The following is a 12362-nucleotide window of genomic DNA, read 5'->3' on the forward strand; positions in this document are numbered from 1 at the left end:
AGAATATTTTCATCACCCCAAAGTAAAGACCCCATTCCCATTAAGCAGTTACTTTCCATTCACATCCTCCCTTCCCCTCAGGCCCTGGCCATCATTAATCTGTTTTCTGTTGCCACGATTTGCCAGACTTCAACCTATTTTGACTCACAAAACTGGCAATTTCATATGGGTCAATTTAATAACCTTCTAAGGATGTCCTCATTGTAAGTTTCTCCATTGTTGAGGGGCTGGTACTCAGTATCTCTCAGGGTATCTGTAAAACGAATCCCACTCCCCGAAAAGCCCCTCACTTGTTATAACAGCTGTGTCCCTGTCCCCGTTCACAGCATCCCTCAGATCCCCAGGTAAGATCCCCCAGCTCCAGAGACACCAGAAAGCCTTAGCTTCCCAGAATCTGAGAAACATATGTCCGAGACTCAGTGACCGAGGGGTTTAAGATCAAGTGATCTGAGAAACACATCCCTGTAAACTCAAGATCAGAGAAGGTCTGGGACTTCCCTGGCAGTCCAGTGGTTAAGACTTCGCCTTCCAATGCAGGGGGTGCAGGTTCGATCCCTGGACGGGTAGCTAAGACCCCACATGGCTTGCAGCCAAAAAACCAAAACAGAAAACAGATGCAATATTGAAACAAATTCTATAAAGACTTTAAAAATGGTCCAGGTCAAAAAGATCAGAGAAAGTTTGAGCTGATAGAAGACAGTGCTTCACTCAACACCCCCCACCCCCGCCAGTGCCCCCCACCCAACGCTTCTCCCATGTAAGTTTCTCTTTCTGACCAGGGTGGGTTCCCACAGGGGCCTGAGGCTGGTGGGATGTGGGGATGAGAAGCCCCCCCCCCCGAGAACATGGTGGAAGGGGGTGGTCTGGGGTCAGTCTCAGCCAAGACTGGGTCACGCAGAGACACCCCAGCCCACCCTTCGAGTTCTAGTCTCTTGGCACAAAAATAACTTCCTTTACCAACATGAGTTTATTCTCCAAACAACAACAAAAGAAATGATAAATAGGGCTTCCCTGGTGGCCCAGTGTTTAAGAATCCTCCTGCCAATGCAGGGGATGCGGGTTCGAGCCCTGGTCCAGGAACATACCACATGCTGCGGAGCAGCTAAGCCTGTGTGCCACAACTACTGAGCCTGCCCTCTAGAGCCCGTGAGCCACAACTACTGAAGCCCACGTGCCACAACTAGTGAAGCCCGCGTGCCTAGAGCCCGTGCTCTGCAGCAAGAGAAGCCACCACAATGAGAAGCCCACGCACCGCAATGAAGAGTAGCTCCCGCTCGCCGCAACTAGAGAAAAGCCCACGCACAGCAACAAAGACCCAACGAAGGCAAAAATAAATAAATAAAATTAAAAAAATAAAAGAAATGTATAAATGTGCCCCCTCAACCTCTAAAGCATACACACACAGTGGCACAAACACCGAAAACCGCTGAATAAAGGGTTCCAAAGTTGGAATAAATAGGGCCACTTCCTCTTGCTAAGTCTGTCTTCCTAAAATGTAAGTTTAAAAAAATTGATAGCATATGCTTTTTATTACTGCTAATTTAACAAACATGTACACAGCATCTCCTGTGTGCCAGGTGCGGTTGTGTGTATTTTACTTTATTATTATTATTTTTAAAGGTGATTTTCCTTCTTTTTTTAAAATTTATTTTATTTTATTTATTTTTATTTTTGGCTGCGTTGGATCTTCGTTGCTGCACGCGGGCTTTCTTTAGTTGCGGTGAGTGGGGGGCTACTCTTGGTTGCGGTGTGCAGGTTGCTCATTGCGGTGGCTTCTCTTGTTGTGGAGCACGGGCTCCAGGCGAGTGGGCTTCCGTAGTTGTGGCACGCAGGCTCAGTAGTTGTGGCGCATGGGCTTAGTTACTCTGCGGCATGTGGGATCTTCCGGACCAGGGCTCGAACCCGCGTCCCCTGCATTGGCAGGCGGATTCTTAACCACTGCGCCACCAGGGAAGCCCTGTTGTGTGTTTTCTAAATCTCTTTATCCATTTAATGCCCGTAGCTAAAACGTCCATTTCACAGATGAGGAAGTTGAGGCTCAGAAGGGTTGAGGCCCAGAAACTCATCAGTGGGAAACCTGGAATATGTATCTTATCTCTGTGGCTCTCAAATCCATGTTCTCAGCCTCCGTGCTATGCTTGGAAGGAGGTTAGGAACCACTATGCTCAAAATCTTCACATTTTATTTATTATTATTATTTTTAAAATTTTTGGCCGCACCGCGCAGCTTGCAGGATCTTAGTTCCCGGACCCGGGATCGAACCCACGCCCTCAGCAGTGAAAGCGCAGAGTCCTAACCACTGGACCACCAGAGAATTCCCCAAATCTTCCCATTTTAAAGAGGGAAAACAGAGGCTCCACAGAATGGATAGGACTTGTTTGTGTTTTGTCTGCCTCTGAAGCCTTAGGCCCTGTGCTGGGCACGCTTGGCCTTTTGGTGGAGGCTGTGACTCTGAGCTGTCTCTCTCAGAACATGTGAGGTGGGAGGAATATTGATCTGTCTTCAGGGCTCTGCAGAGGGCAGAAGGGAGGGGCTGGGTGCACAGTTGGAGTCTGGGGCGGGGATGGGGGTAGCAGACAGTGGGGACTTGGTGAGGAAGACCTCAGAGGGCCCTGGAGGGACAGTGAGTCTAGGCCAAGACCCCCAGGCCTTGAAGGTCACACCACATTGTAGATCTGGCTTCCAGGAAGCTGGTGACATTGAGATTGTTGTTGACACTGGGTCAACCCTCCACCCACCCGAGCCCGCTCCAGTCTTGCCTGCTGCCCAGTAATTTTGGGATGTGTGAGTCATGGGAAGAATCCAGGACAAACACACCCTGGGAGTAGAAAAAGGCCATTCCTGTTTTTTGTTGCTTAAGAGAATTGGCTGGGACCTGTGAGGTGACGGTGCCCAGTGGAGTCCCCTAGGAGCCCTGGCAAACGGGACCAGCTTGCAGGAATCCACTTACTGCCAGACTCGGGGGAGAGACTGCAGACTTCCCAGGTCCTGCTGTGGGCCTGGATCGTGCTCCCAAGTGGTGTTTGGCCAAACTGGGGACCATTCCTCAAGAGATGGTAAGGATGGAGGGAAGGAGGGAGGGAATGATGGCGTATGGGGGGGGGGGCATTTCCCAATCCTGGCCTTTTATTTTTATTTAAAAATTTTTTTCATTTATTCATTTTTTAATCCTGGCCTTTTAGACTCATTATTTTAGAATCTGGGAATCAGAACTAGAATTTCAGGAGTGGAATCTTATTGCCATCACACTGGAATCCACACCAGAATCCCAGACTCTTGGAATTGGGCAGTACAACAGGAAAAGCCTTTGTCAAATGGTCCCATCCATGGCCACACTCAGGTGTGTAGGAAAACAGCCCTTCCCAAACCTGCAGCTTCTGGGGAATCCACCAAACACGCCCTTTGACTCAGCGATTCCCCTTCTTAAGAAAGATCCTTTAACTTCATTTTCACATAGAACACACACACAGAAAAGTATGCACATGAGACTTGAGCAGTTCTGCGTATCTCCGCAAGCTGAGGACATCCAGGGAACCAGCATCCCGGTTAAAAATAGCCCGAGCCCAGCCCCAGAGTTCCCTCCGCCTGCCCTCACTCCCCATCCCCATCGAATTCTTTTGCCCATTTTTGAACTTGAGGAGAAAGGGGTCATTCAGTAAATTCTCCTGTGCGTTTGCCTTTCTGTCCTCAACATATTTGTGAAGTCCATCCGCATTCTCGCATGTGGTTTGTTCATTCTCACTGTTACAGAATATTCCGTGATATGTTTATTCATCCTCCTGTGAGTGAATATTTGGATGGTGTCCCATCTTCGGCCACTGGGAACATTCTGGTGCATGTTTTTTGGTGAGCATATGCATGCTTCTCTGGGAAGGGGAAAGTTTTCATATATTTGGCTTTAGTAGATTCTCCCCACGGTTTCCCAGGGCAGAAGTTCCAGCCAGACTGGCTGATACACAAACACACGTGTGCTAAGAGCATGCACAAGGGCCCTTGTGATCGCAAGGAACTGAAAGAAATCTAAGTGACCCCTTTGCTTCTCTGTGCCTCAGTTTCCCTCTTCATTCTTTTTTTTTTTTTTTTTTTTTGCGGTACGCGGGCCTCTCACTGTTGTGGCCTCTCCCGTTGCGGAGCACAGGCTCCGGACGCGCAGGCTCAGCGGCCATGGCTCACAGGCCCAGCCGCTCCGTGGCATGTGGGATCTTCCCGGACCGGGGCACGACCCCGTGTCCCCTGCATCGGCAGGCGAACTCTCAACCACTGCGCCACCAGGGAAGCCCCTAATGACAATATCTTTATTGTTAATTTTCTGGCTGTAAAATGAATGCATTGTTTAAAAACATTAGAAGTTTAGTTACGTGCTTTTCTCACAAAATAGTATTTCGTGAATGTATTTTCATGTTAATACATACATCATTACATACTGCGTTAAAAATAAAATGATGGTATTTTTTAGCTTCTTCCATTAAAGGCAAAGCTAACTCGTTTTTTCTTCCTTTCTTCCTTCCTTCCTCCCTCCCTCCCTCCCTTTCCTTCTTTTTTCTGTTGAAGTGTAGTTAACTTACAATGTCGTTTTAGTTTCAAGTGTACAGCAAAGTGAGTCAGTTATACATACATACATATATATTCTTTTCAGATTCTCCCTCTTCATTCTTTTACTCAACAAATAAATATCAACTAAGCACCTGCTGTGTGCCGCATGCTACTCCAGGTGCCGGGGACACAGCAGAGTCCGAAGCAGGGAACAGGTGACGCTCTGGAAAATGAGCATAATAATTGTACTTACCTTATAGCGTTGTTCTAAGGGGAATGCCTGGTACATGATAGAAGCTTGATAAATGTCAGCTATTATTTGAATGCTTATAAAATAATAATCATGGTAAGTGTTTTATCTATAGACGTACATATAGGAATATAATTTATTTGGTGTATAAAATAATAAGAAGATAATAATGCTACCCATGATGATACTTAAATGTCCTTTAGTCTGAGGCTAGTTAATAAGCACAAAACGCCCAGCCCGTGGATTGATTTTGAAGTAATTGTGAAGAAAGGAGTCGGGGTGTCTGGATAGGGAAACAGATCTAAGACATTAAATTGAAAAGATTAAGAGACGGCACAGGGGGTGTTGAACTTTCCCCGACTGAGGTGCTTACACACAAAAAACTCAGATTTGAACCAGATAGAGCTGGAAAGGGCGGGGTCTCAGGGTGGAGGGAGAGGGTGTGTGTGTCTCTGTACCGGTGGTTAACACACGTCTAATGCTCACAATGGACTGGGCGCCGTGCTCAGCTCTTCACGCCTATTAACTTGAATTCTCGTAACACCCTCCAAGGTGAGTATATTATTCTCATTTTGCAAATGAGGAAGCTGAGGCACAGAGAGGTTCAGTGCTTGCCCAAGGCCACACAGCTGATGAGGGTTTGAATTTTTAAAACCTGCACACGTTTTACTTTAGTGATGAAAATAATATGAAAGCGGAGTGCCAAATTCCAAACACACACACACACACACACACACACACACACACACAATGACTTGGCCCCTTAGCATCTGCTTGGCAGGGAGGAGTGCCCCAACTTCCTCTCTGCCCTTCCTGTTGTATCAACTCCAGCTGACACTCTGGGCAGCGCCATTCAGCCCCAAAGAATCAGCAGAGAGCTGCAGGGTCAGGTTACTATGACATCATGGGGACATCACATGGACCGGTCTACCATCTACCAAGTCCTTACTCTGTGCTACGTACTTTATACATATTAACTCTTCAAGGCCTCCCCAAACTGGTGAGGTAGGCTCACCTCCATAACTCACTTCTCAGATGAGGAAACCTCGAGAGAGAAAGCCAACCGAAACTGCTCACCCAGAGTCACAGAGCCCAGTTCTGCTAAGGGTCACTGGCTGTCCTGCCTTCCGACTCTCCCAAACCTCAGATTTTTGGATGGTGATGTTCTAGGGCCCAGAGCTCCAGAGTGGGACTAACACAGCTTGAAACTCAGGTCTGTTACTTGCTTAGCTGAGTCATCCTCGGTAAGTTCCTTAATTTCTCTGTGCCTCAGTTTTCTCATCTGCAGAATGGGTATAGCAATGGTAGGAAAATTAGAGGTTTGTAGTAAGGACTAAACGATATAACATTTAAAGGGGCTTGGAGCAAGGCCTGGCACATAACACAAAGTCTCAATAGATGGTGGCTTATAGTAATAATAATAATAATAATAATAATAACAGTAGTAATAGTTATGATTATCATTCCTATGATAGACAATGTCACTTCTCTGCCCAGCACCCTCCCATGGCTCCCATCTCACGCAGAATAAAAGATACAGAACTTACAATACCTATGTGGCCGCTGATATCTCTGTTTTTACCTCCCATCTACTCCACACTGGTGCCCTTGCTCTTCGTCGAGCATGACCATCATGTGCCCACCTCAGGGCTTTTGCACTGGCTGTTCCCTCTGCCTGGAACTCTCTTCCCCCAGATCCCCACACAGCTCCCTCCCTCACCTCTTTTATGGCTTTGCTCAAATATCACCTTCTCAGAGAAGCCCTCCCTGACCCCTCATTTAAAATTCCAACATAGGAAATTAAAAATTCCCTGTGTGACTTTTTTTTTTCTTTTTGCTGTAGCACTGATCACCTTCTAAAATACTGTGTATTTTGCTTATTTATTCCTGGACTGTCTGACTCCTCCCACCAAGATGTCAGCTCCAAAGGGAGAGAGGTTTTTGTCTGTCTTGGCCCCCGCTGTGCTTCTAGTGCCTGGATCAGCAACTGTGCTGGAAGGATGGCTGGATGAATGAATAAATGAATTATAGAAATTTCAAAATTTTATTCCTCTTGTTTTCCTAACACAGTCATTACTTTTAAAAATTGCTCTAGCAGGATTCTAGAAATGTTCTGTTCCCCCCTCTGGGTGCCAGTGACACAGATGTGTTGGGGTGCAACTCAGTGGGTGTACCTGCAGATGTGTACGCTTTGCCATCTGCATGTTTTAAAATGATCTAGTTTACATTAAAAAAAACAAAGATGACAACATTGCTTCAGAGGTACATTTTTGTTGCACCAAGATTCGAAAATCCAGATGAAGAAGAACCAAGACAAACACTTTTGCTGTGAAGACATATTAACCTTTTCCCATCTTGATGGGTATTCAGATTCCAATAGTTTAGATTCTAGAATTCTTGATGCTCTAGAACTTCACTGTCCAATAAGGTAGCCACTGTCCAATAAGGTAGCCACTAGCCACGTGTAGCTATTTAAATCGATTACAATTAAATAAGATTGAAAATTCAGTTTCTCAGTCACACAGGCTGCCATTTCAATACTCGGTAGCCACATGTGGCTGACAGTTACTGCACTGGTCAGTAGATACGGAACGTTGTCATATTTTAGAATTCCAAGATGCTAGTAAGCTGATATTCTAGAATTCCAAGATGCTAATAAGCTGATGCTAAGAAGTTGGGGTTCGAACACTGGAATATTTTAGAATTCCAAGATTCTAATGCACTGGAGTTCTAACGTTGTTCTATTCTGGTTTCCAAGATGCTCATGGGCTGGGACGCCAGCCCAAGTCCCAGCCCATGAGCATCTTGGAATTCCAAGGATCTAGGATCCAGGATCGAGATGCTAGGATCCTAGCATCTAGGATTCCAAGGGCCTGAGAGTTCTTATCTCTGAGGTTTCATGCCATTTCTCGCCTGTCCAGGTGTCTGGGGTTTGGATGGAGAACTCTTCTCTCGGCTACGAGTATGGGGATTACGGCGAGATTCCAGATCTCCCTGTGGACTGTGTTGATGACACCTGCGTCTCCATCGAACCCCTCCACGTGGCCCCACTCATGCTGTATGCCGCCGTCTTCCTGGTGGGGTTGCCAGGCAATGCCATGGTGGCCTGGGTGACCTGGAAAGAGGCCCGCCGGAGGGTCGGTGCCACCTGGTTCCTCCACCTGGCCGTGGCGGACCTACTCTGCTGCTTGTCTCTCCCCATCCTAGCGGTGTCCGTCGCCCACGGGGGCCGTTGGCTGTATGGGGCCGTGGGCTGCCGGGCCCTGCCCGCCGTCATCCTGCTGTCCATGTACGCCAGCGTCCTCCTCCTGGCCACTCTAAGCGCTGACCTTTGCCTGCTGGCCTTCGGGCCCAGCTGGTGGGGTGCAGCTGGGAGGGCATGCAGGGTGCATGTAGCCTGTGGGGCATCCTGGACCCTGGCCTTGCTGCTCACTGTGCCCTCAGCCATCTACCACCGGCTGCGTCAGGAGTATTTCCCACACCGGCTGGAGTGTGTAGTGGACTACGGCGGCTCGACCGTGGCCGAGAACTCAGTGACCGCCACCCGGTTTATTTTCGGCTTCCTGGGGCCGCTGGTGGTCGTGGCCGGCTGCCATGGTGCCCTCCTGTGCTGTGCTACCCGACGCCGCTGGCCACTGGGCGTGGCCGTTGTGGTAGGGTTTTTCGTCTGCTGGTCCCCCTACCACACACTGGGGCTGGTACTCACCTTGGCTGCCCCACACTCTGTGCTCTTGGCCCGGGCCCTGCGGGCTGAACCCTTGGTCGTGGGCCTGGCCCTTGCTCACAGCTGTCTCAATCCCATGCTTTTCCTGTATTTCGGGCGGTCTCAACTCCGAAAGTCTCTGCCAGCTTCATGTCGCTGGGCCCTGAAGGAGTCACAGAGCCATGATGAAAGTGTGGTCAGCAAGAAATCCACTGGCCGAGACTTGGTCTCAGAGGTGGAAGTGTAAGCTAGAGGGAAATTGGTTTGTATCCTCCTCTTCCACTTTACAAGACTGGCTTCAGGCATAGCTGGATCCAGGGGCTTAATGATATTGTCATTTATCCCTTGATTCATTCAACAAATATTCATTATGCCCCCTGCCATGTGCAGTGCAGATATAGGACATTTCCATCATTGCAGGAAATTCTATGGGACAGGGCTGCTCTAGCATCTCACCTGCTCAGATCTTTTAAATCACATAGCAGTAACACCTTCATGGAGAGTCACTACTCCAGGATAGCACTTTACACATAGTTTCTACTTTAAGGTAATTCTTACAACACCCAGGCAGGCAGGGGGAGATGCTTCTTTTCATAAGCTGAGGCCCAGGGAGAAGAGGTCATTTGCCCAAGATCACACGGCAAGGAAGTTATAGAGTTGAGATTTGACCCCATGTTTACTTGACTCCAGTGCCCATGCTCTTGATCACCAAACTTTTCCTTCATTGCCTTGTTCAAATAATACTTCCTCCAGGAAGCTCTCCCTGATTCATTCCCCTCCCAGGGAGGAAGTAGTGTTCTGTTCTCCAAGTTTCTGGAACAAAAATTCCCAGCTAAACTGTAAATTTCCTAAGGACAACATCTGGGCCAATTTAATTTCTGTCTCTCCTCCACCCATCCCAAGCCTTAAAAAGAGACAAACTGTATTTGTCTACACCTTGTTTTTTTCCAACTAGATTGTGAGCTCTCCACTGGTGGGGATCTCTTTCTTTCTTTTTCTGCCCATTTTAATTTTTTAATTTTTTTTTTTTTGTGGGGGGGGATCTCTTTCTTGCTATCTTTTTTTTTCTTTATCTGATACAGAGACACTTAGTAGGTCCTCAACAAGACATATTTTATTTTTTGATATTTTATTCAGAGCTCTCACGCGTGAATTATTAAGACCAAGACTGCCTTGTAGAATGAATTATGTCCTGTGACAATTTATATAACTTCATGCAAAGTTGGGAGAAATCCTGCTGTTAATGCATTAAGGCCAGGTGCCATTTAGGAGAGTTCTTCTTTGATACATTTACAAAGAGTCTTTTCTGTTTTTTGAAATTTATTTTCCTTTCTTACTGCATCAGCCTTATTTTTTGTTAAGAAGAATCAATTTCATGAAAGCTTTCAGATGTATTTCTGTGGAATTTTCCATGGAACTCCCTTAATCATTCAAAATAATCCTGTGGGCTTCCCTGGTGGCACAGTGGTTAAGAATCTGCCTGCCAGTGCAGGAGACATGGGTTTGAGCCCTGGTCCGGGAAGATCCCACATGCCGCGGAGCAACTAAGCCTGTGTGCCACAACTACTGAGCCTGTGCTCTAGAGCCCGCAAGCCACAACTACTGAGTCCGTGTGCCACAGCTACTGAAGCCCGTGTGCCTAGGGCCCATGCTCTGCAACAAGAGAAGCCACTGCAATGAGAAGCCTGTGCACCACAGTGAAGAGTAGCCCCCACTCGCCCCAACTAGAGAAAAGCGTGCGTGCAGCCACGAAGACCCAACACAGCCAAAAATAACTAAATAAATTTATTTAAAAAAAGAAAAATCCTGCTTTTTGTTTGTTGTAACTTCTCCCTTTTGTTCTCAAGTTTGTTCCTTTGTTTTTGTTTATTGTTAGCATGGATATATCGAGTTCCTTAGGTTTCCAAAGAACCAGGTCTTAATAGTTTTTCCAAGAACTAGTTTCAAGTTTGCTACTCAATCTCAGTGTTGGTAGTTTGTGATTTTCTTCCTGATTTCATATTTGTTGTTTACTTCTTCCCATTTCCTTTTTTTAAAAAAAATTGTAGTTCTCTTTTGTACATTTTAAGCAGATGTTAGTCAATTTCTTCCTCTTCTTCTTTTGATAATGACACAAGAATTGGCCTACGTTCAAACTGTTTCCCAAGGGTTTGATAGTTACATGCAACTTCCTACTTGACATCCCAACTCAATGTACAGTAAATAACTCAATATGCTCACAATGGAACTCTGGATTTTCTCTCTCCGCCATCCTCCTGCATCTTCCCCATCTCAGTTGATGGCAACTCTGTATTTCCAGGAGCTCAGGCCAAGAACTTTGGGGTCATCCTTGCCGTCTCTCTTTCACATTCCATGGTCAATCTGGCAGCCAATCCTGCAGATTCTATCTTAAAATATCCATCTTCTCTGCTAACGTCCTGGTCCAGCCACCTATTGCTTCCTCTCTGGTCCCCTTTTCTCATCTTGATTCCCTATAGTCTGTTCCCCACATGGGAGCCAGAGGATTCTGTTAAAATCTAAGTCATATGGAACTCTGCCCATGGAGCCCATCTCACTCAGATTGGAAGCCAAAGTCCTCACTTTGGTGTGTATGATCTATCCTCTTCCTCTCTCCCTACTATTCCCCGATCCTTCATCCAGTCACACAAACCTGCTTGCTGGCCCTTGAACCCTCCAAGTTTGTGGTCATCTCAGTCTTGGCCTCTGGGGCTTCCTCTACCTAGAACGTCCCCGCCCAGGGATCCCCATGGCTTGCAGCCCCACTATTTTCAGCTCTCTGCTCAAATGCTACTTTCTGGGAGATGTCTTCTCTGACTGTCACTGGGCCAAAGAGCATCACTCCTTGCCCCTTCCCTGCTTTGTTTTTCATTATAGAGGATGCAGTTCTTCTTGACAGTCTATTTATTTTAATCTATGTGTCTGTCTCCCCCACCAAACTATGAGCTCCTTTGTTTTGTTCATTTCTGTATCCTCAGTGCCTAGACCTGATTCCAGAAATGAAGGCTGTACCTCCTTAACTGCAAAGTTATCCAAAGGTACGAGGAGAATGACAGGAAGGATATAAAAATAAAAATGAAAGATCTAACATTTATGAAGCGTCTATATGTACAGTAGTGAAAAAAGTTTATGTACCTTATGTATACCTTTGCATTTATTTTTCCCAACAACCTTGAAAAGTAGGTATTATCCAGGCTCAGGGCTGCAATGACTGGCCCATCTAGGACTAAAGAGGACTCACTTTCCTCGTTCATTTAGTCATTCATTCAACAAACACTTAACGACTATCTAATCCCTGTGGTCGTCGCTGGAAAACATAGGACGTCTAAGACAGAAAGCTGGGAAGTTGAGTTGTATTATTCATTAGTGAGTTGATAGGGTGAATTATACATTGATAGAATTATGTATTAATAATTATGAATCATAATAAATAAATAACGGGACTGTTTTAATAGTGTCTGGGCTCCGGCCAGCTTCCTAGTTCGGCTAAAACCCCAGCGTCCGGGCGATGCCCAGATGCAAGTTCTAGCGCAACGTAGAGCAAGTCTCCACCGTCACGCCCCCACCGAACCCCTAGAGGGCGCAGCGTCACCCGAGGCTCCGCCCTAAGTAAGGCGGGGCCTGAACGTGCTGTACGCAGGCGCAGAGTGAGTCTTGGGCGCTCGCAGCTGCTCACTGGTTCGAGTCTGCAGTGGGGCGGGGCTGGGCTGTGAGGATGGCGTGCGCAGGCGCAGGACCGGTTTCGGGAGCGTGAGGGACCCTGCGGACCGGAAGTTGAGGCGTTCGCGGCGGCGAACGAGGTGAGGGGGCGGGGCGGCTGCGCAGGGTGGTGGCGGGGGCGGCCGGAGTCCGATCGGGTTCGGGAACATCTTGGGAGCG

General features: G+C 47.2%; 1 protein-coding gene across 1 annotated transcript; it reads left to right on the forward strand.

Annotated features, from left to right (window-relative positions):
- Positions 1–3004: 3004 nt before the first annotated feature.
- On the forward strand, positions 3005–8733 carry C5AR2 (complement C5a receptor 2; the record flags this gene model as incomplete). The annotated part of the gene is made up of 2 exons (XM_082862426.1): positions 3005–3056; positions 7705–8733. Exons 1-2 carry the CDS (start codon positions 3054–3056, stop codon positions 8731–8733), a joined length of 1032 nt encoding a protein of 343 aa, XP_082718552.1. The 5' UTR covers positions 3005–3053.
- Between the last annotated feature and the right edge of the window lie 3629 nt (positions 8734–12362).

The sequence above is a fragment of the Leucopleurus acutus genome (assembly GCF_964270905.1).
Source record: "Leucopleurus acutus genome assembly, chromosome: 20".
Lineage (NCBI taxonomy): Eukaryota > Metazoa > Chordata > Mammalia > Artiodactyla > Delphinidae > Leucopleurus > Leucopleurus acutus.